The sequence below is a fragment of the Microcebus murinus genome, chromosome 10, assembly GCF_040939455.1.
Source record: "Microcebus murinus isolate Inina chromosome 10, M.murinus_Inina_mat1.0, whole genome shotgun sequence".
In the NCBI taxonomy this organism is placed as follows: Eukaryota; Metazoa; Chordata; class Mammalia; order Primates; family Cheirogaleidae; genus Microcebus; species Microcebus murinus.
This window is the reverse complement of record NC_134113.1, coordinates 15286397-15311813: the sequence shown is the minus strand read 5'-3', so window position 1 is coordinate 15311813 and position 25417 is coordinate 15286397. Positions and strand designations below refer to the sequence as shown.

The 25417-nt window shown below is 36.3% G+C and overlaps 1 protein-coding gene across 2 annotated transcripts in view; it reads right to left on the bottom strand.

The window, feature by feature from the left end:
- CRY1 (cryptochrome circadian regulator 1) overlaps positions 1-25417 on the bottom strand; it is a 79165-nt gene that overhangs the window by 10856 nt on the left and 42892 nt on the right. For both annotated transcript variants that reach the window (XM_076007062.1, XM_012772779.2), the window contains exons 2-6: positions 13115-13223; positions 4307-4449; positions 1516-1700; positions 1018-1106; positions 335-475 (exon numbers count right to left, since the gene is read on the bottom strand). In XM_076007062.1, the coding sequence (XP_075863177.1) occupies positions 335-475; positions 1018-1106; positions 1516-1700; positions 4307-4449; positions 13115-13223 (667 nt within the window). The remainder of the gene's footprint in view (positions 1-334; positions 476-1017; positions 1107-1515; positions 1701-4306; positions 4450-13114; positions 13224-25417) is intronic.

The window sequence follows — 25417 nt, the reverse complement described above, 5'->3', positions numbered from 1 at the left end:
TTTTTAAATTTTTATTTATTTACCTTTTTGGAGACAGAGTTTCGCTCTGTTGGCCTGGTTAAAGTGCAGTGGTGTCATCATAGCTCACTGCAACCTCAAACTCCTAGACTCAAGCAATCCTCCTCCCTCAGCCTCCCCAGTAGCTGGGTCTGCAGGCACACGCTACCAGGCCTGGCTAATTTTTCTAGTTTTTGCAGAGACAGGGTCTCACTTTTGCTCAGGCTGGTCTCAAACTCCTGACCTCAAGTGATCCTCCCACCCCAGCCTCCCAGAGTGCTAGGATTACAGGCATGAGCCACTACGCTTGGCCTTAAGCTCCAATTTTAGATAATACCTTTTTGTAGAGATCTGTTAGTTTGAAGTAAAATAGTCGACATGACAAACAACCAAATCGAAGATAAGGACTGAGTCCAGTAGGGCTTGCAAGGAGGGAATTTGCATTCATTCGTGGTCTTTCAAAGTTTGCCACCCAAGCCTGAAAACACAGAGAAAATTACATTAATTAATTGCCTTTTGATTTTAAAAGAGTGCTCAAAATTGAGATTTTTAAAAAGTTACATAGTTCTTAGGGAATAAAACCTTATCTTAGCCACAAATTACATGTTTTAATAAAAAATAAGACAGGATAAAAAAAAGTGAGCATTCTTTTGCTTTAGCTATCCTCATGTGAAATTAATTATCTTCAAATTTTCAACACAAGGTTGAGAGCATCTTCAACACTGAGGTAAAGATGAAATAGAAGAATTCTATCCTAGCTTCAAAGTTATGGTAATCACATACAAGCTTAGGTAGAAAGAACAGAAGAGGCAGTATGGTAGTAGCTAAAGAGGAAATAATAGGAGGGGAAAGGGCATTTACATGAGGAGATAGGTGTTAATTTTCAAATAATTAGGGTTGTGCTATTTTTACTATTTCCCTCAATCCTCCATTTTCAATAGTCTATTCTTTGTTTTTAAAAGATAATTAAATTATTTTAAATGACATTTGGGAAATATGAGCAAGGCTATATTATCATACTTTTCTTTCCAAATGCCTTTCCAAACGTGTAAGTGCTTCAGTTTCTCCACCTGGCCACACTGCAGAGGATAAGCCATCTGTATCAAAACCTAAAAAGTAAAAAAGAAAAGAAAAGAAAAAAAAAATCATTCTTCTGAAACTAAAATAATTTTTATGTAACCACAATAATTCAGAAAACAAATAGCTTTTCAGAAAAATTATAAGAGTAGCATAAAAATGAACTGAGGGCCTCAACAGGCCCTCATGTATAGAGGACATGACATGATCTCTATTCTTTAGTATGTATACCTTAAGATGATAACAATAGATTACATATTAATAGAGCCCATAAATAATGTACACATTTATCACTTCTTAGTTTCTTTTCTTTCTTCTTTTTTGTCCCCTTTTTTTCTTTCCCTACTAATGCAAAATACATGGCAAAATTAGAAGTGGAATTTTCTGAGTGATTACTGATTTATTAACTCTAGCTCCACATTGATTGCAGTTTACACTCACCTAGCTCTTCCAGTGAAGGGACTCCATATTTCTCATCATGGTCATCAGACAGAGGAGTTGTGCACTTTTCTATCACTTCTGAAGTAATTGTCTCTACTGGTATCTCTAGTGGTTCCATTTTGCTGATGAGAGTCTGGAATCTTTTATAAGTAAGAGGCGGTTGTCCACCATTGAGTTCTATGATCCTATTTTAAGAGTTAGTAAAATGCAGTTATTATTTAAAAAATGACAATATATTTTGGTTCATAAAGCCTGAAAAGGCTTAAAACCAGAAAATAAAATTAAGCATTTAAGACTTTTAAGAGAATGTTAGCTTCTTACATGACCCAGAAATGTGTTCAAAATAATTAAAGAGTCCAAAAATCATTCTCTTCATCTTCTAGACCATCTGCTAGGTATAAAAAATATATGGTATGAAAATACCCAAACCTTTAAGACAAAGACTATTAAGGACCTTAGGTTCCATGAGTAAAAACAACTAAGTGGGTAAATTAGCCTGAAGGCAATAACAAAAAGTTAATATGCATGAACCATGTAAAAAACATGTTATGACCCAGCTCAAAGAAACTATCAATTATCAGTAAAAACTAAACTAGGCTGAAAATTATATTAAGATGTAATCAACAAGTCTTATTTTAAAAAATTTTATTAGGTATATTTGAGGTTTATAACATGATGCTATATGATACATATAGATAGGTCAAATGGTTACTACAGTGAAATAAGTAACATATCTATAATCTCACATAGTTGCTTTTATGTGTGTGCAACAAAAGTAGCTAAAATCTACTTATTTAACAAAAATCCCAAATATGACACAATTTTATTAACTATAGTCCTCATGTTGTACTACTAGATTTTTAGGTTTGTTCATCTTACATATTTGTGACTTTGTATCCTTTGACCTACATCTCCCTATTTCCTTCAGCAAGTTTCACAAATTAGGATTCTACAGAACTGTAGTGGACAATTACTTGCTATTTTCCATTGTGCTCATGACTTCATTAGACATGTCAGCATATGTATCTATGTCACATACTTAGGACACATAAGCTCTAACATCTCAAATTATTTAAATTTAAGTACCTTTTAAATTTACTTCTGATCAGTAATTGCCTCAATCAAGTCATACTTCCAAGAAAAAAAAAAAAAAAAGGAATAACTAGCTTTGCCTATGGCCGTTTATTCTTTTTCACTCTGGTTACTTGTTTATTAGCATTTTGGGCCTCAATAAAGAATTGTAGGGGAACTCCAACCCTATCATTTTATAGATGTGAAAACTGAAGCCTATCAGAAGCGTTAACTATAGTCACATAGGTGACAAATGGAAAATCAAAATTTTCTTAGTCCAGATACAGTGTCTTTTTTATTATACCACATTGTAATGGTGTATCAACCATAATCACCATAAAAATTATCCTCTTTGCTTTAAGTAAATTTTGCTTTGGTGTAGTATTTTGAATTTATACATAAGGTCATAATAAATTTTACTGATTGTAATGATATTGCAATGATACTATTGAAGACTGTTAATTACATAACAGTAGCAAAATGAAAACCTTAGGAAAAAAACATTTTCTGTATGTTACATTTTAATATGATATATATGGTAAATATTCACATTCAATCCAATAAACACTAATTTTATGCATAACACTGAGTCTCCCCACTGAGAAGCAACTGTTCTTATCCTGTTTTGCCTCCTCCTTGCTATCCTAAAGTTAAGCAAACTGGTAAACTAGAAGACAAGTTTATTATCAAAGAAGTTATAATTTCTAGCTTAATATCAAGTAAAGCCATTAGCTGAATCAAATCATTATTTTTTGATACACTTGGAAATGTGAAATAAAATTAACTAGTTTGTCACATTACTTATAAAATTAGTTTTATTAACTTGATAAAATGTGTAAATTACTAAAAAGTAAAATAATTTAAAAGGTACATAAATGGTGAGATTTCAGTACTTATGAGGATAACTATTTGCCAACAGTTTTAGTAAGTTAACAAATTTTATGAACCTCCAAAACTCATAGCACATAACACTTTCTAAACTTAAATTTGACCACAGAATCTTTATCTGACAAAGCATTACCAGGGACTGGTGTTTCAAGGACTACACTTTGGGAAATATAGTATTAGGCCATTGCTCAGAGGACTACAGCTATGCAACGTTATATTTCATTCAATCTGCAACTAGACTTAAAATCCAGATAGAGAGACAAGATATATACATATGAAATAAAATAACAAGACAATCATATAAAATACATCAAGGCAATTTATGGCTATGTATCATTAAGAGTATAAAATTAATAATGCTAAGAGCCCAGAAAGGCAAGACCACAGCAGGATGAATTAGAGTAGTCAATGAAAAAATTTTATAATAGTCTTAATAATAATTTTGGAACTGAAATACTAAGTATTTTAATCTTATGCACTGTGTCTATAATTTTGGTGCCTGTCACTGGGTGAATAAAAATCACAGAAGCTAAATAATGTCTGTATCAAAACATCCACATGTACCCTATAAATATATGCAACTATTATATATCCATAATAACCAAAAATAGAAAATTAAAAACAATGCTAAGGATTTGACACATGTTCGTTTAATTATCCCACAATTCTATATGTTATTATTTCCATTTTATAAACTTTTTTAAAGTCCCAGTGGTTAAAAGTTACTTGTCTATGTACTTAATCATAGAACTGTAAACTTTAATATGGTTAAGATGGCAAATATTATATGCATTTCCCCTACAATAAAAAAATGGAAAAAAGAAAGACTTACTTGTCTAGGTCATATAATGTATGTGAAATTCGTACAATGACTTCTACTCCAGCTTCAGTAGCCAGTTTCTTAATAGCTGCATCTCGTTCCTTCCCAAAGGGCTCAGAATCATACTCAATTGAAAGTTTAGCAATGTTCCATTCCTAAAACAAAAAGGAGCAAAGTGTACACCAATTTTAACAATTTTTTTTTCTATCATAACAAGTGAAACACTCAAAATCGACAGGACAAAGGATTATACATAAATCAAACTTCAAATATGCAGGAAAAATATACAATTTATCAACTTAAAAACATGTAAATGACAAATGTATAACCACTAGATTCCAGACATTATGCTAGGTAATAATCTAGCACTATGCTTAAAACTAGTTCTGACACTAAATACGTTTGTATCACACTTTACTTTTTCAAATTACTTATACTTACAGTATCCCATTTGACCCTCAAAACAACCCTCAGAGTTTGGCACTTTGGTTGGTATCTCCATTTTGCAAATAAGGTTATTTAAAAAATTTAGAGACTTACTTGAATTCACAGAGAGTCAGAATACCTGAACTTATGTCTGCTGATGCTAAGAACTAGACTATAACAAACCTTTGAGAGGTACTCTGTATGTAAGTGTAAATATTTTATTTCTGATTATTAAAAAAATGCTAACTGTGAGAAATTTGGAGGTAGTAATAATCAGAGCATCTACGTATTAAGGACATGTACAAAACCATATTAATAAGTTCTATACACCTCCTTATGTAGATTTTAAATGAGGAGACCGTGACATAAAGGAACTAGGTGATTTTTCAAGGAGGCCGTAAAGTTTCTTCAAATTCTAAAATCCGCTCTGATTTATCTCACAAAGAAAAAAAAAAATCACCTGTAATTCTACCATGATTTAACTGATTATATGGTAACACATTATGATTCTTCAAGCCCTTACAGATTAGATAAGAGCTGTTCTCAATAGTGGGTTTTTAAAAAATTGCTATTATAAACTTCGTGGTATATATCTTTATCTTTATGGATACACCTTAAACATTTTGGGGCATTTATCCTATTTCTCCTAGAAATAATTCCTTGAAAAACAATTGATAGATCAAACATAAGCACATTTAAAATTCTGATAGTCTATCAAATTTCTACTAGTTATACTACATAATTTGCATTGCCATCAGTAGTACATCAAAGTGCTTGCTCTCCAGGCACTTGCCAGTAATATTTATTGGTGATCTTTTTAAATGTCTGCTAAACTACTAGGAAAAAAACAGTATCTCATTTTAAAAAGTTTCCTTTCTTAAAAATCTTAAAGAATGCACACCAAGATATTAAAAGCTGTTAACTTCAGGAGAATTTGGAAGTGCAAATAAGAGCACTATTTTTAATTTTACACATTGCTGCATTGTTCAGATGTTAGTATAAACATGTACTACTTTTGAAATTTAAAAAATAAAATTAAAATGAGAATAAGAAAGTATTATACTTCTTTGTTTTACAGTGAAGCAATATAGAGTAGCAGTTTAAAAAGACAGGATCTAAGTCAGACTTCCTGAGTTCAAAGACTGGCTCAACTACTTAGGCAAACTTCTCAACTCTCTATGCCTGTTTCTTCATCTATAAAATGGGTAGTATGTAAGTAGGGTGCTTAGAATGTCTAGCACGTAATAAATACTATGTCAGGATTTGCTACAGTAAGATGAAAAAATTAATATATTATTGGGTTGCTAAAGAATTAAATGGGCCGGGCACGGTGGCTCACGCCTGTAATCCTTCAGGAGTTCGAGACCAGTCTAAGCAAGAGTGGGACTCTGTCTCACTAAAAATAGAAAGAAATTAGCCGGACAATTAAAAATAGAAAAAATTAGCCAGGTATGGTGGTGTGTGTCTGTACTCCCAGCTACCCAGGAGGCTGAGGCAAGAGAATAGCTTGAGCCCAAGAGTTTGAAGTTGCTGTGAGCTACCATGTCTGCCATTACAGCATTCTAGCCTAGGCAACAGAGTGAGACTCTGTCTCAAAAAAAAAGGAATTAAATGAAATAATGCATGTAAAGTGCTTAGTACAGAGCACAGTACATAGTAAGACCTCAATGAATGACAGCAATTATTATTACTAGCCATTTGTATTGTTATTTTTTTGTGAGTTGCAGCTTATGTTTCCCTAGTTTTCTATTGCACCTAATTTTTCTCTTATAAGTTTGTAATAGCTCCTTATATTTTAAAAATAGCAACCTGTTCTCTGTTCTATGTTGTAACTTTTTCTAACTAGAGGTTTGCAATTTAATACTATGATTTTTTTAGAGAAATAATATTTTCGATTTTAGATAGTAAATGTTTGAGATGAGTTAATAAATAATACTTCCCTGTCCTTTTTCCTTCTTGAGTTCAGTTACATAGGTCAGAGAGTTAAAGATGAAAATATAAACCACATTACTAGTAAATTTGAGTTGGAGAAAAGATATTAGGTTTAAGAGCAGAGAAGCTTGCTAATATTATTTTACTGCTGAATCAAACAGATTTACCCATTCAGTCATAACCAGCACCTCCCATGCAGTGTGGGCTGCCCTATAAAGCTTATTAAATAGAAGAAGAGAATATAATGTGTGCTCTCTGCAACCAAAGAGGAGAAAAGGAATGGTCTGAGATAAACTGACCTAGTTCCTTTTCCTAAACTCACCAATGAGATCATTCACTTCTCTTTTCCTAAGGATAAATTAGTGAACATCTCTCCACAAGAAAACAAAAAACTAGGGAAGAGAAAGTTCCCCAAACATTAAATTTAATAATTCCTACGCCGGCCGGGCGCTGTGGCTCACGCCTGTAATCCTAGCTCTTGGGAGGCAGAGGCGGGCGGATTGCTCAAGGTCAGGAGTTCAAAACCAGCCTGAGCAAGAGCGAGACCCCGTCTCTACTATAAATAGAAAGAAATTAATTGGCCAACTGATATATATATAAAAAATTAGCCGGGCATGGTGGCGCATGCCTGTAGTCCCAGCTACCCGGGAGGCTGAGGCAGAAGGATCACTCGAGCCCAGGAGTTTGAGGTTGCTGTGAGCTAGGCTGACGCCACGGCACTCACTCTAGCCTGGGCAACAAAGTGAGACTCTGTCTCAAAAAAAAAAAAAAAAAAAAAAAAAATTCCTACGCCAAATATTTATTATAATTCTTATTATAAGCCAGATACCATGCCAGGTCCCTCCCTCCTGGAGCTTATTGAGAAAGACTGGCAATACAGAGAGGTAAATAAATGTCTTCATAATAACTACGAGGGAAAAAAAAGGATGCTATGGTAGAGAATATTGGGGTGGGGTATGAGACCGTAAGCTAATTATCTACTCCTTCTCTTCCATGATTGCACTGTCTAGACTTCCAGTAAGTGGTGAAAGCAAATATCCTTGATTTGTTCCCTATCTCAGGTGAAAAGCATTCAGTGTTTCACCAACTAAATATGATTTTGTGCTTTTTTTGTAGACTCCCTGTATCAAATTGCTGTTTAGCACTTTTTTATTTCTACTTAGCTCAAAGTTTTCTAAAAATCATGGGTATTGAATTCTGTCAAACACTTTTCTTCACTTATTGAGAAAATTTAGCTTTTCTTCTATTATATTAATAGAGTATGTTTTTTTTACTGTTATTAAAGTCTATTTTATCTGATATAAGAATAGCTACCACTACTACTCACCTTTGGTTTACATTTGCATGGAATATTTTTTACCACCCCTTTACCTTGAGTCTATGAAACTCTTTACATGTCAAATGGGTTTCTTTTAAGTAGGGTATTTAGACCATTTAGCTGAGACACATGTTGATTGTTCTCCACTTGCTTGTATTCTCCTTTGTCATACTGCTTTATAAAAGCTGTGAGGTTTTACTTTCAAGTGTTTTCACACTCGTGGGTACTGACCATTCTTTTTGGTGTTTAGAGCACTTTTGAGCATTTCTTGTAGGGCAGGTCTAGTGGTGAGAAATTCCCTTAGTGTTTGCTTGTCTGGGAAAGACTTTATTTCCCCTTCATTTATGAAACTTAGTTTTACGGGATACAAAATTCTTGGTTGACAGTTATGTCATTTAAGAAGACTGAAGATGAGAACCCAATACCTTCTGGCTTGTAAGGTTTCTGCTGAGAGGTCTACTGTTAGTCTTCCCAAGTCAGAACTCTGAGAATACTGCTACTCTCCTTTCCTTCATAAGCTATTTGATGATTTCCTCTCATAGCTTATAGTATTTTCTCCTTCACTTTGACTTTGGCCAAACTGATGACTATGTGCCTTGGTGATGTCCTATTTTCAATAAATCTTCCAGAAGTTTGATGGCATTTCTATATCTCTAGGTCTAAATATCTAGCAAAATCAGGGAAATTTTCTTTCATTATTCCCTCAAATATGTCTTCCATGTTTTTTGCTTTTCCTTCTCCCTCAGGGATACCTCGCGTTCTGATGTTTGGGCGTTTTACATAATCCCATATTCCTTGGAGTCTTCATTTCTTCATTCCCATCTTCATTCCCAATCCCATATTCCTCAGAGTCTTCTTCATTTCTCTTGATTTTTTTTCTTTACTTTTGAATACATGGGTTAATTCAAAAGCTTGTCTTCAAGGTCTAAAATTCTTTCTTCTGCTTGGTCTAGTCTGTTGTTAAACTTTCCACTGTAGTTTTAAATTCCTTAAGTGACTCCTTCATTTCTAGAAGTTCTGTCTTTTTAAAAGTATCTAACTCTTTATTGAATTTTCATTCATGTCCTGATGATTTTTTTGGTTTGTGTTGATTTTCAACTTTCTCATCAACCCCATTGAGCTTATTTGTGATCCATACTCTGAATTCTATATTCAACATTTCAAAAATTTCTTTTTGGATGGGGTCCATTGTGGGAAAGCTAGTATGATCCTTTGGAGGTGTTGAAACAGCCTGCTTTTTCATATTGCCAAAGTCTTTATGCTATATCCTTCTCATTTAGAACATCTTCCCTCAGCTCAAAACAGATAGTTTTGCAGTTCATCTGTTCTCCTCTGGAAGAACTCTGCTGCTTGGTGTAGAGAAGGACAGGTACGGCCTTTTAGCTTGTGCAGGTAGGTACCCACTGAGGTGTTGCTGACAATTTAGATTGGTTGGCTCTCAGATCCCTGGGAAAGTGTCCAGGTGCCAGCAATGGTGGATAAGGTTAGATAATACCCAGTTCCCAGGTCCCTGGAGAGTATGCTTTAGTCCCAGGGAAATAGACCGAGATTAAGCTGGCAAACTTGCTCTTAAGTCTCCCTGGGTTCAGGCACTGGCTGTGACAGTAAGGGCAGGGGTGCTCTTCTGCTATAAAAGAACGCTCAGACAGGAGAAGAATGGATCACTATGACCCTGCAACAGGAGGGACGGGCCCTTCTTGACCAGATTAGCAAAGATGGGCAGCTGTGGGACACACAAACGGTTCACACCTCCCTTTCTTGGCAAGGACGGTGGTCTCTGTCCTTCTAGGGCACAAAAGTGCCCAGATTCCCAGCTCTCATCCTGGCCCAGCTGCAGCTCAACCTACTATGTGCATGGCTACCAGACTAGCTAAGGGCTATGGCTGAAATGCTCAAACAAGGAAGGTGTGGTCGTGTTGGGGACTTGCCTCCATGGAGGGTAGGCTCCTCACACAAGACACAGGCAGCTTGCAACTTGGTGAGAGGACTGCTAGCTGTGCTTTCCCTCAGGGGAATTAGTAGCTTTTGTCCTTGGAGCAAACAAAAGTGCTTGATGCTTCTTTTTAGATAGAATGGAGTGATCCCCAAGCTCCATGGAAACTGTGGTGTGACAGGTGCTCTTTCAGAGGCCAGGCAGCTGCTCCCAGTGCACTGGCTTAATTTTCCCACGTGGGATCCTCCTGGTCCTGAGTGGAAATAGCCAGCCTGGGTATTATAGGCACTCTGTCAGAGGTGGGGCAGCCACTCCTGAGTTCCATGGCTTAATCGTCCCCTGTGTCAGTCCTGAGTGGAAACAGCCTTTCAGCTGTGGCTGCCTCAGCAGCAGTTGGCAGTAGAGGGAAGGAGGAGGAGAAGGCTTCAAATGGTTGGGAACATCCCCACTGAGAGGGGTGTAGACAACTCTGAATAAGCCAGAGGCTCTCTGGTGCAGGAGAGTGTGCATTCCACCTTCCTCTGTCCTAAAAAACATTCATGGCACTTCCCAATACTCTTGGGGCAGCCCGCCTCACAAGTCAGAACTCTGGGAATAATGCTACTCTCCTGTGTCTCCCTGTTCCTTTGTGGTTGTCACAGTTCAAATGGGTGCTGGGGAATGTTCATGTAAGACACAGTGGCAGGGAGATTTGAGTGGCTGTGAATTCCCCAGCAGGATAGAGGCACATGGTGTGTGCACAGGCAATATGGTGTCCACTGTCTCAGCTTGGGTTCCTGGTAAGAGGAAGCAACCCTATGCAGGCTTGCAACCTGGTGCTCTGCTCCCAAGAAGCTCTCAGTTCACCAGTGGTGGCAGCCCTTGGATTTGCCAGGGCAGGGCTATCTGACAGGTTAGAAGCTGATAGAATACCACAGGTATGAGGGAGGAAAAGTAAACACTCCCACCTACCCTTTCTGTTGGGCTCTGAATCCCTTAGGGGTTAGTCTCCGCCAATATTTTTGTTCCTTCTTTCTCTGCTCCGCCACTTCTCATGGGATTTCCAGTAAGGTAGGTGCTGGCAACTTTCCCTCAGTATTTCACCTGGGCTATACTTTCTCACCTGAAACTTCTTGCTCTATTTGGGATGATCTGTCAATGTCTCTAGTTGGCTATCTTGTCTGTTTCTTAATATTTTTAAAGTGTCTCTTGTAATTGGCATATAGTTTGTTACAGTTCTTTTTAAAACAATCTAGTCTGACAACCTGTGCCTTTTAAATGGAGAGTGAGCACTGGTAAGACTATCATTCTCTCTTTGCTTTACAGCCAAGCTACTAGCTTTACAAATTATATATAAGATGTCTCTCTCTGGTTTGCTGTTTAGCCATCAGCTTTATGTTTGCTGGGGAGTTCTCTTTGTTTTCCAGACATGTTCTCTACTTTTCTGAATCTCTAGAGACTTCTTTCCACCCTGATGCTCTGCCCCAAGCTTTACTAAGCTGCTACTTTGCACTAAGTGAATGTCCAGTACACTTCAAAGGAGGATCTCTCTCAGCTCTTCTAACTTGCCTCAGTCTTGAGGCAAGTTAGAAGAGCTGAGAGAGATCCTCCTTTGAAGTGCATAAGTGAATATTCACTGTGGAATTTTAAGCACTGTTCAATATATATAGCTTAAATTCTAACTTGATGAATTATAGTAGTGAACAATCTTTAATGAATGATAAATTTTCACTAGCCAAGACTGTTACATTAGCCAAATTCTGAATATTAAATGTTTCTTTCATACCAGCCAAAAAAACCCCAAAAAAGCTAAGTAATATTGATTTGATTCCTAGCATTAGGAACCTGGACCTAGAATTGTTCTCGTCTACATTAAGAAATGGAAACAAAACTTTACTATTATAAAAATTTGATGAATCAAACAGCTGTAAGAAAAACCAGATATACATTTAGAAATGCTAATGGTAAATGTAAATAGGAAGAGATGAATATAAAAAGGACAGTCAAGAAACTCAGCTTTTAGTCTGAGTACTTCCATGAGCTGGTTATATGATCTTGGGCAACTCATTTATTTCTCTAGGCCTAAATTTTTCATTTGGAAAAAAAGGAGGGATTAAGACCAAGTATCTTAAAAATTTTAGTGACTTTTAAGATTCTACCAAGTTAAAAAACAAAACAAAACACTACAATGTTGTATTATTGGTAAAATGTCAATTGTTACAACCCTTAGACCCAGAAAGTCCTGTTCTAAGAATTATCCCACAAATGTACTGGCACGTGTACGCAAAGATATGTATTTGTGGACAAGGATGTTTACTGGCAAAAAGCCTGTAGAAAAAGTAATTAAATGTTCAGCAGAAATCTATTTAAAGATATTAGAGCTGTCTACACAATGGAATACCATGGCATCATTTAAAAGACTAAGGAAGTATATGGAACAATCTCCAAAACATATGGTTATATGAACAAAGCTTGGCATAGAATGGTGTATACAGTGTGTTCTCATATCAGTTTTTTAAAAAGGGAACAGTAACATAAACATACAGATCAATATATTTAAACACACTCATAAAAATCCTTATTTATACAAAGAATATTTCTAATTCAATACACAAGAAACTGGCAGTAGTTATTGCTTCTGGGAAGGGCACTAGCAGATTAAGGTAGAAGAAAGATTTAACTTTTCATTGTAAACTATTTTTCTATTGTCTGATTTTACCATGTACAACTTTTCCATTTTTTTTTTCTTTTTTTCTTTTGAGACAGAATCTCACTCTGTTTCCCGGGCTACAGTGCCATGGCATCAGCCTAGCTCACAGCAACCTTAAACTCCTGAACTCAAGCAATCCTTCTGCGTCAGCCTCCCAAGTAGCTGGGACTCCAGGCATGTGCCACCATGCCTGGCTAATATTTTATACATATCTTTTTAGTTGGCCATTTAATTTCTTTCTATTTTTTTTTTTTAGAAGAGATGGGGTCTCGCTCTTGCTCAGGCTGGTTTTGAACTCCTGACCTTGAGCAATCCTCCCACCACAGCCTCCCAGAGTGCTAGAATTACAGGTATGAGCCACCGTGCCTGACCCAACTTTTTCATTAAATAAAAAAACCACAACATTTTCATTTAAAAATATTTATATTCTCCACACTTTAAATTAGCCAAAGGCTTTATTTAACAAACATGTTATCTTCCCTGACAAAAGGTTATTATTTCATGCAAATTTTTTCAAATTACCTTGAAAAGCCTGGGAAACACATCTGCTGGTTGTCCACGAATCACAAACAGACGAGAGTTTAATTTTCGTAGATTGGCATCAAGATCCTCAAGACATTGAAGCAAAAATCTAGAGAGAAGAAAATATTATTAAAATTCTTAACCACTTTGGTACAAGCAGCGACTACAGTCGATAGCCAGAGATGAACGCACATAGCCGAGTGTCAACTTCAGAGTTAAATAACAAAACTTGATTTTTCTAATTTTTCATTTATCAAAATAAAATTGTGAACATTTAAAAATAACGTAATGAAAACATGTATGTATATGTTACCTATTCTGATTTACATTACAAGTAAAGCTGCCTGTAAAGTAAAACTAGCTTTCAGAGCTTTAAAGCTTTCCTCATCTCACAAGAGCAAAACAGATTCGTCGTCAGTGCACAGCACAAACTATCGTGCTGATGATGAGTGCTGGCGGTGAGCAAGGTTTTACGGCCAGTGAGCACCGTACCAAAGTGGTTTTAAAAATATATATTTAAGAAGATATAAAATATCTCAAAATCATGTTATTCTAAAAGTTGAAATGCCAACCCATCATCTTATTTTATTTACTTATTTTTTTGAGACAGAGTCTCGCTTTGTTGCCCAGGCTAGAATGAGTGCTGTGGCATCAGCCTAGCTCACAGCAACCTCAAACTCCTGGGCTCAAGCAATCCTTCTGCCTCAGCCTCCCAAGTAGCTGGGACTACAGGCATGTGCACCGTGCCCAGCTAATTTTTTCTATATGTATTAGTTGGCCAATGAACTTCTTTCTATTTATAGTAGAGACGGGGTCTCGCTCTTGCTCAAGCTAGTTTCGAACTCCTGACCTCGAGGAGCAATCCACCTGCCTCGGCCTCCCAGAGTGCTAGGATTACAGGCGTGAGCCACTGCACCTGGCCCCATCATTTTATTCTTATAACTCTTACTGATTCATAAATTAATATTTCCAGAAAACATACTAATATTTTTTTAATTACAGCACGTTTCCCAGTATTTTAATGAAGCCCTGAATAAAATCACTAATTTTCATTAAAGTGTTAGCAAAAATTTAATTGTGAACACAGAAATTATGTAAAGAAATATCAAAGCACTTAAATTGATTTGTTTACACTTGATGAAATGAAAAATCTACTACATGAAGATAGTTTTTCATATAGAAAAGGAATCTTGAAAAATTTAGAAAATTTTTTACTGGGAGGAAAAACAGAAACATCCTCTTTAATGATTCTGAGTGCATGATTTAAGAATATGAGTACCAGGGGATACTGGAGCTGGAACCCATACTACTAAGTGAAGTATCCCAAGAATGGAAAAACAAGCACCATATATACTCACTAGCAAACTGGTATTAACTGAGCAGCACCTAAGTGGACACATAGGAACTACATTAATTGGGCATTGGATGGGTGGGAGAGAGGAAGGGGGGGCAGGTATATACATACATAATGAGTGAGATGTGTACCACCTGGGGGATGGTCACACTTGAAGCTCAGACTTGTGGGGGAAGGGGAGGCAAGGACATTATTTGAAACCTTAAAATGTGTACCCCCATAATATGCTGAAATAAAATTAAAAAAAAGAAAAACAACAGAACAAAAAATCATAATGCCCATTTTCAAGTTTCTAATCTAATTAAAGGAAAAAATAAGAAATAGATATTAAATTATGTGGTATTAACCTTCTGAGGTTTGAAAATAACAGCTTAATTTCTAAAAAAAAAAAATTCATAGATCAGGTAGGGGTACAGACTTTTTCAATGAAATAAGTAGTAACAGGGCTTATACATGACAGATATAGGAAAATTCTAGAGCAGTAGCAGAAGACTGCTTACTGTGCATCTTCTATTGTAAAGAAATGGACCATTCCCCAAGAGCAAATCCAAAAGAGATGTCACCGTTGAAAGGTCCAACCTCACTGTTTGCCTCCTGTTAATTTTCATGTATTAATAGACACTGTTCCTTTCAGCTGGACATATCTTATTTCCTCTCTATTTTGCTTCTTTTATATTGTTTTTTTTTGTTTTTTTTTTTTGAAACAGAGTCTGACTCTGTTGCCCAGGCTACAGTGCCAGGTGTCAGCCTAGCTCACAGCAACCTCAAACTCCTGGGCTCAAGCAATCTTTCTGCCTCAGCCTCCCAAGTAACTGGGACTACAGGCATATGCCACCATGCCTGGTTATTTTTTTCTATATGTTTTTGGTTGTCCAGCTAATTTCTTTCTATTTTTTAGTAGAGTGGGCTCTCACTCTTGCTCAAGTTGGTCTGGAACTCCTGACTTCGAGTGATCCTCCTGCCTCGGCCTTCCAGAGTGCTAGGATTATAGGTGTGAGCCATCGTGCCCGGCATTTTTTTATATTCTTGATCTTAAGGTTAAATATTTGTCTGTCTTTTCCACAGGCCATGTGCTCTTTGAGAATATGATTATGTCTTACTTTGGAAGCAAAGAGGTTAAGAGGCAGAGAAAGGACTATTCCAGAACTGCACTGTCCAATGTAGTAACCAAAAGCCACATGTAGCCATTTAAATTTAAATTAACTAAAAATTAAAATTCAGTTCCTCAGTCACACTTGCCACATTTCAAGTCCTCAACAGTCATATGTGTGGGTACCATACTGACCAACACAAATATAGAACATTTCCATTACTGCAGAAAGTTCTACTGGACAATACTGTTGTAGAAGGTTGCTTGGTCTAGACCATTTTGTTTTACTTGCCCATTCTGATCCATCATTTCACCAATAAAATCTTGTTGATTTTTCACTACTCTAGTTATTAGTAACATAAGTATACTAAGGTCTGACACCTTTTCCCTTTAAGGGGAAAAAGACTATAGTAGATTCACAGTGCTATATGCATGAGAATGTTAAAGACATACCACCATTTCACCTTAGCAAGTCTCACAGGTGCCCTTAAACAAATAGGAGACAAACCTTTCTATCCTCACTAACACCTGATCCCCATGTCAACCCATCACTGTCCAATGTGCAAATACTTTGGAGAAGATTATTGTTGAAGTTAGATGCATAGTGACATAAAAGCACCTTAGTTTCATAAAATTACCCACAACTATGAATAACTTATCACATCTGGTGATAAACATTTATTGGGAAGCATCTAATTTTATGTAATTGCTTCGCAATAAGAGTTTTGACACAGAACAAAGATGAAAGAATTTTTAGACATATCAAAAATTAAGAAGTTGAATGAACTAGCAATTTTAAGTTTTCTTAAATTGAAATAGTACAAAACCAAAATGTTCTGGAGGGATAATCCAAGGCAAAGATAATCCCCAAATTTCTGTTGTACAGAAATTTGTTGTTCAGCATTCCCCCCCATTCCCCCTCCCACTCATTCCTCAGAGAATAAGTTTCATGATTCAGCATCTTCTCTACCCAAGCTGGTAGTAAGTAGCAAGAGTTCTCCATATTCAACATTTTTGAGGAAATGATTCTATGTGGTGATTCTATGCAGTCAATGACAAACAGTATGATGGGAAAAGAAAAAAACAAAAGTAGCATGATTAATTCATAAACTGAACAGCTAAGTATGAATTAAATAATAATTGGCTCTTTATTTGTCCCTTTCTTATTTACAAGCTGAATAAGCATTCCTTTTTTTTCCCCGATACATACTTTTATTTTTTAAATTGCTCTAGGGATCTGAGTGTCTTTTATCTCCAGTTATTGTGGATATTAGATGATATATACACTAATACACTTATTAAAATAATTGCAAGATAAATAATTTGGCTTATCATAGAATGAGTTCAATAGTTTGTGCACTCTTTTATTCTGCAATGTTCTTTTTTTTTTTTTTTTTTTGAGACAGAGTCTCGCTTTTGTAGCCCAGGCTAGAGTGAGTGCCGTGGCGTCAGCCTAGCTCACAGCAACCTCAAACTCCTGGGCTCAAGCGATCCTCCTGCCTCAGCCTCCCGAGTAGCTGGGACTACAGGCACAAGCCACCATGCCCGGCTGATTTTTTTATATATATATATATATTAGTTGGCCAATTAATTTCTTTCTATTTTTATGGTAGAGACGGGGTCTCGCTCAGGCTGGTTTTGAACTCCTAACCTTGAACAATCCACCTGCCTCGGCCTCCCAGAGTGCTAGGATTACAAGCGTGAGCCACCACGCCCGGCCTCTTTTTTTTTTTAATTTCAGGAAAATATGAAAGTACAAACATTTTGGTTACATTTTATATCTTTGCCTCTTCCTAGCAAGAGTTAGAAGTATGCCCCTCCCCTCCACAATGCTCATTGCATCCCTCAGTTGTGAATCTACCCCCCCAAACCCCAATCCCTGGAAAACACCACCACCATTTGAGCACCATAGTGTTTATCAGTCAGTACCAATTTGATGGCGAGTACAAGTGGAGCCCATTCTTCCGATCTTGTGTCACTTCACTTTGCATAATGGGCTCAAGCTCAATCCAGGAAAATATAAGCAGTGCTAGATCACTATTGCAAGGACGTGGAAACAACTCAAGTGCCTGTCAATTCATGAGTGGATTATTAAAGTTTGGTATATGTATGCAATGGAATATTACTCAATTATAAGAAATGACAGTGATCTAGCACCACTTATATTTTCCTGAATAAGCATTCTTAATGGTTTCTAACAAACACTCTATGAACCAAACAAATGTTGTACAGAATGATATGGACTGAAATAATTTGTTATAATGGGAAAAGTTTTGTAACCTAATAATTTTGTTTTGGCACTTCATGAAACAAAGAAATAGAAGCTGTATTTTAAGTGTGGTGTTTTTCTTCACAAATGTTACTAATATTGTTTTTTTCTATACTATCATGTTTTTCTGCCATAGACGTTATAATTTGCATCTCTCATTTCACATAAAAATTGCAGAGGTACAGTGGATTTTAAAAATAGAGGTAGTTTTAAAAATAATATAGGTCCATTGTCATCAAATATTTTAGGCAGAAAATATCTATGAGAAAAAGGAAGAGAGAAGGATGGAGTGGAAAAACACTATGATGCTGTCCTTTGTTTTAAAACTTTTTTGCATTATGGCTTTTAAAACTATATGCATATATTACTTTGATAAAATAAAATTGACATTGCATGTACCTACTTATGTTTATATGTGCATAAGCAAATAACTAGAAAAATACTCCCATGGGAAGTGGGAGTTTGGGATAGGGGTGAGGAAGAGGAAAATGCCCTTTTTAACTTGACATGGAAATTTAAAATTGATAATTAGCATACATTCCTTCACAGTAGAACAAAAATGAGATATACTATATTTACTGTAAGCCTGATTTAATACATTGTGAACATCTTTTCAAAGCAATAGATATACTTCTATGGCACCAATTTCATAGTTTTATAGTATTCCATTGCACAGATATCCCATAATTTAAAAAGTCTAGCAAAAAGTTACTATCCTTCAATCAGTCCTGAAAAGTCCTAACTAATTTCCTCATCTATAAAACTGGGACAGTAATAGGATTCATCTCATAGCACTGTTTGTGAGAATTAACAAATTAATATACATGAAGCTCTCAGAATGGTGTACTATTATGTAAGTGTTATCTATTACTTTTTAGTCCCCTCCTTCCTATGCACTTCAATTCTTTTTTTCTAACTATATGGTAATTCAAATTTATTGAACTATTGATTTTAAGTTATATGAAACTGTACCACTTTATTAAGGCTTTCTTTAGGGAGGGGGGTTGGGGGGAGAAGGTCTCACTCTGTTGCCCAGGCTAGAGTGCAGTGGTGTCATCATAGCTCACTACAACCTCACTCCTGGGCTCAAGTGATCTTCTTGTTACAACCTCCCAAATAACTGGGACTACAGGTGTGCATGCCACCATGCCCAGCTAATTTTTCTATTTTTTGGAGATACAAGGTCTTCCTATGTTGCACAGTCTGGTCTCCTGGCCTCAAGTGATTCTCCTACCTCGGCCTCCCAAAGTGCTAGGATTATAGGTGTGAGCCACCATGTCCAGCCTAATTAAGGCTTTTAGTTTACATTTGGCTATCCCAAAATAGTTGTAACATTAGGCTGCTCAATTTAAATACACTGGCTCCCAAATATTTTTTATACATAAAAAACAGCAAAGGCTTTGTTAAATAAAACAGTAATAGTTACTGCAAATCAGGCCTTGTGACGAAGTACACACAATTAAAATTAATTTCCAGGCTGGGCACAGTGGCTCATGCCCGTAATCCTAACACTCTGGGAGGCCTAGGTGGGAGGATCGCTCAAGGTCAGGGGTTCGAAACCAGCCTGAGCAAGAGCGAGATCCCACCTCTACTAAAAATAGAAAGAAACTAATTGGCCAACTAAAAATATATAGAAAAAATTAGCCAGGCATGGTGGCGCACGCCTGTAGTCCCAGCTACTAGGGAGGCTGAGGCAGAAGGATCACTTGAGCCCAGGAGTTTGACTGTGAGCTAGACTGAGGCCATGGCACTCTAGCCCAGGCAACAGACTGAGATTCTGTCTCAAAAAAAAAAAAATTACTTTCCACATTCATATCCACAAAACTTGTCCACCATTTAACATCTCAACCCAAATGTTACATGTGAAATAATCACTAACAGGTAAAAATACTAAACCAGCGTATCTAGTGTTATAAATACACTTATGCATGAGCAAGCAAGGGATTTATAATGAGAATCTACAGCTGCAGAAGCCTGAAAATGATTTACAAAAATTGTCAAATCATTAAAAAATTGTTTGAAAATATACACTTCTTACAGACCCTTACTGTATACACAACTATAAACATTGTTCCCTATGTAAACAAAAAAGGAAACATATAATAAGAGATTTGAAAAGTCTGGACATTTCCTTCCTAACAGATATTAAAAGGCAATGACTTTAATCTAAAACATTATGCTAAAAGGATTATTATATTTTAAAGAAAACATCCTTGTCTCCACAGATTTTTTTAAGAATTAAAACAACTGGCTGGGCGCAGTGGCTCACGCCTATAACCCTAGCCACTCTGGGAGGATGAGGCGGACGGATCGCTCAAGGTCAGGAGTTTGAAACCAGCCTGAGCAAGAGCGAGACTCTGTCTCTACTAAAAACAGAAAGAAAATTAAGTGGCCAACTAAAAGTATATAGAAAAAATTAGCTGGGCATAGTGGCACATGCCTATAGTCCAGCTACTAGGGAGGCTGAGGCAGAAGGACAGATTAAGCCCAGGAGTTTGAGCTTGCTGTGAACTAGGCTGATGCCACGGCACTCTAGCCTGGGCAACAGAGTGAGACTCTGACTCAAAAAAAAAAAAAAAGAATTAAAAAAACTATATTGCTGTATTAAACAAAGCACTTATTTTGTTCAATACAATAATGGCCTTGAATTTCTTTTTTAAAAAATCACAATAGGCCGGGCGCTGTGGCTCACGCCTGTAATCCTAGCTCTTGGGAGGCCGAGGCGGGCGGATTGCTCAAGGTCAGGAGTTCGAAACCAGCCTGAGCAAGAGCGAGACCCCGTCTCTACTATAAAAAAATAGAAAGAAATTAATTGGCCAACTGATATATATATAAAAAAAAAAAAAATTAGCCGGGCATAGTGGCGCATGCCTGTAGTCCCAGCTACTCGGGAGGCTGAGGCAGAAGGATCACTCGAGCCCAGGAGTTTGAGGTTGCTGTGAGCTAGGCTGACGCCACGGCACTCACTCTAGCCTGGACAACAAAAGTGAGACTCTGTCTCAAAAAAAAAAAAAAAAAAAAAATCACAATAAGCTACAAATATCAAGGAAGTGAAGTCATCTGGAGTAATCTATATAGGAGCTCTTTGGACTTTCTCTTATTATGCTAAAATAGTGATGCTTTTAGGATTTACATTATTGTACTCACCACATGTTAAAGTATGAAGTGCAGCATTTCCATACATATGTAACACTGGTGGATGAACAATGTCTCTTAGCAGTAATACTGGATGTAGCTTCTGGTTTTACCAGCTGCATGTTCTAAGACTATTACATAAGTAAAAATCTCTCTTGTGATACTAGAAAGTAATTAGAATGGTACAAACTGACATAGTAGCTTTCATCTATCTCTTAAGAGTACTATCACAGGAAAGTCCACTTAAGATGTTGGTAGGCTTAAAGTTGGAATGCTGGCACTGTTGAATTGGGCAACAGTTCTTCAGACCTGACTCAGAACTGCAATGTATTTAGTATAGTAAAGCACTTAACATGATGACTTTCTGCAAGCCTTCCCAGGCACTGGAGTTTTTCAAATTATTAATAATTTGCGACACTAGGTCATAAAAATTCTCATTAACATTTATTTTCGACTTGCAGAAGATTCTAAGAATGCACAGTTGTTCCACTGTTTTGCTGGATTGGGACCTTTTTCCTTTCCTACAACTCTTTCATCTTCCAAGTTACACTTATTGCCCACCAGAATTATTGAAATAGCAATGTCTTTAACTGGAAGAATCTGTTCTCTCAGATCTAATAAATCATTAAATGTTGACTGTGCTGCGATGGAATAAACTAGCGAAAAGCCTTGTCTATTTTTTATGTATATCCCTCATTACTATAAATTGTTCTGTTCCTGCAGTATCCAAGATTTCAAGCATGTACTGTTGTGGATCTACTTCAACTTGCTTTCTTTCCTTTTTTTTTAGTCAACCAATACTTCAACTTGCTTTTCTATCTATTGTAGAATCATATTTTTATTTTTCTAAATTTCTCGTTTTTTCTCTTTTGATAACTGATAACAAAGGATCATATTTTTTTTTAAAAAAACTCCTTGAATAAATCATAAAGTCAGAGCTGATTTTCCATCACTTTCTGAGCCAAGAATAACCAGCTTATACTCACTGGTGCAAACTTGTCAAAACCTCGTATCTCTCATGTTGTCACTGGGTCCCTGAAGCCAGTGCCATCCCACGCCCCCTCAGAATCGCTACCTCCCTGTGTCATAGAGGTCTTAAGGCTGCCACTGCTCTAGACTTATTGGCTTATACCCCATTTCTATTCTTTTTTTATTTTATTTTATTTTTTTGAGACAGAGTCTCGCTTTATTGCCCAGGCTAGAGTGAGTGCCATGGCATCAGCCTAGCTCACAGCAACCTCAAACTCCTGGGCTCAAGTGATCCTCCTGCCTCAGCCTCCCGAGTAGCTGGGACTACAGGCATACACCACCATGCCCAGCTAATTTTTTCTGTATGCATTAGTTGGCCAATTAATTTCTTTCTATTTATAGTAGAGACGGGTCTCGATCTTGCTCAGGCTGGTCTCGAACTCCTGACCTCGAGCAGTCCGCCTGCCTCAGCCTCTCAGAGTGCTGGGAAAGCTACTCTGGAGGCTGAGGCAGCAGGATCGCTTGAGCCCAGGAGTTTGAGGTTGCTGTGAGCTAGGCTGACGTCACGGCACTCACTCTAGCCTGGGCAACAAAGTGAGACTCTGTCTCAAAGAAAAAAAAAACAAAGTCACATTCAGATGAAGTTATGCATTCCAAGTGATTCTTTATATAGGTATAGGCATCAAGTTAATTCATTGTTTTCTGTTGTCATGCTCAGGTATTTACATGTTTAAATACATGCATTTTTTTCAAAAGTAGATATTATTTTGAAGGGAAAATAATGACTCTGTTTAATGAATATCTACCAAGTGTAAGGGACTCTACTAGGTGATTTTATGCTGCTTCTAATCTTTTCAACAGCTGTACGAGACAACCCTACTAGGTCATTTTATCCTATTTCAAATCTTGTTAATAAATTGTACAAGTGACATAATGAGATTTGTTTGCCAAAGCACAGGTTAAGAAAACTATGTTAGGAATCAGACACAGATACTTAATTTGAAATCCATCAGGAGGAGGTTTTTTATGTCTCTCTATATGTATGGCCCTGAATGTGACTTTGAACTAAGGTTTGAAGGAAACCTTTCCCAGTGATAAGGTCAATGTGCATATGAATATATATAAAACATGGTACAGTGCAATTAAGACTCTGAATCAACTAATCTCTAAGCATATAATTCTTCCTTGATAATACCTCCCATAGACCAGGTTCAAAGTATCAATTCACTGACAGGTGCAATTTCTTTTTAGTGCTAAACAAATAATGTTACTTGAAAACTATAGAAAATCTAATGCTTCATCCTTTACCCTCGACTGGGAAGAGAGATCTGTCAGACTTCAGATTCAGTCACACCAATTTCAACCTTTATGTATTACAAACGCATATGCCTTGGAACATGCATTCAATATTGAAGGAAATGAATGATTTAATACATTCCACTAAATAATTTTAACAGGAACATATTTCCAGATCTTCTGCAACTTGGCATATATACTATTTTCTTGAACTACACCCATTTGAAGGCTCAGTTAATAATGTTATTAACTACATGCAACAGATCGCTTTTTAAATAGGCAAAATCGTAGTGAAACTCACTACATCCCTTTACATAACTGAATTGCATATACAATACTGAATGCACCACTTTAAAATAAATTACAAAGGTATTATGTAAAAAAAATACTACTTTACTTTAAACATTTTAAGTATTTTTCTTCCTATTGCTATTATTAAAGAATTACATGCAGTAAGCTTCCTTATACCATTTCCAAAAGATGATTTCAACATGAATCAACAGAAATAGTTTCTTAAAGTAGGTCATTGCTATAGCAACCAGTGGGCGGTTTAGTATACTCCCGTCACAATGACCTACTTTCCAGCCTGTGCTAGAACAGCTTTATATAACTAGAATTTCTAGTTCTGTCTATAAAATAGTCTAAAAAAGGGAATGGTAAGATACAACATAATCCAATTGCTGCTGAAAACAAGTCATTATGAATTAACATGTATCATGCTAGAATAAAGCCATCTGGTTCTGTACTTTAGTTTCTAAAATATATCTTATCAGATGCTCAGCACTGAAAATTATATTTAGAATATCTAAACAAAAACAATTCATTGCTGACCCTAGAGAACTGATTTAAATAATATAAACTAAAATCATTAAAACCATATGGAAAATATCTCCTACTATCCACATGAAACAACAGAGTTAAATATAGCAAAATATTAAAGTTCTGGATATAGTATCATAAAAGAAAAAAATGGAGATTCTCAGTCACTAACCAAAGTCTGTCACATTTTATTAGAGACCGTAAACATATAAATAACGATTCGTGTCTCTAAATTGAATAAAGTTTACATATGCTCCTTTTTTCTGGCTTGCAACACATTCTTAGTACATTAACTTAATCATTATTCAAATTGTCAGGATATTTGCGATATACATTTTCCCTACAGATAATAGTTTAATATTTAATGAAGAGGAAATATACATACATTTCAAAGGAAATTTTTGCATTTGCCCAACCCTAAAGTCATAAACCAGTGGACCTACACCATGACACAATGTCACTTTTTATAACAACAAATATTTTGTAATGCTTTCTTTTAAAATCTTGAAATAAAATTCATAGCTAACGTAACATCCATATACACAATTTTAAAGCATTAGTATAATGGACTAATTGTCACATGTAGAAGAAATTAAAGGAAGATCATATTTTATTTATTTATTTTTATTTCGGCATATTATGGGAGTACGAATTTTAAGGTTTCAATAAATGCCCTCTCCCCCCCTCCCCCCCAAGTCTGAGTTTCCAGCATGACCATCCCCAAGGAGTCATTTATATTTTAAAAAAAGAAGTAACACGTACTTCTACAGGTAAATACCTACGCATGACACAAGAAGACAATCAAGTAGTCTGATGCTTATACTCACATACAAAATCATTTTAAATTTAACAGCTGTAAAACAGACTGACACAGTTGTGTTACTGGTGACTCAAATACCATGAGTGGTATTGCCTTAGGTGATGTAATTTCCTGAAATGTTGAGCAAGATTTAGCAAAGTTATGAACAAAACAAAGTATAGTCTTTCCTTGATTTTACGTAGGTGATAAACACATTCCAGGAAAACTCAGTATATATTAAATTGTGTAAAAAATTACCTAGTGTTTATATATAATTTCAGAAAATTATGAATAATCTATTGACTTACATTAAACATCTGGGAGAATATCTGAAAGTTATATGGAACTCAGGACAACTATTTATCTATTTATTTATAAAGAGATGGGATCTTGCTATGTTGCTCAGGCTGTCCTTGAACTCCTGGACTCAAGCAATCCCCCTGCCTCAGACTCCAGAGTAGCTGTAACTACAGATGTGTACCACTGTGCCTGGCAACAAATATTTATTTTGAGGGACTACTCTGACATTGAAAGAAGTCTGCCATTCTCGGTCTCTCCTCACTAATTTCACT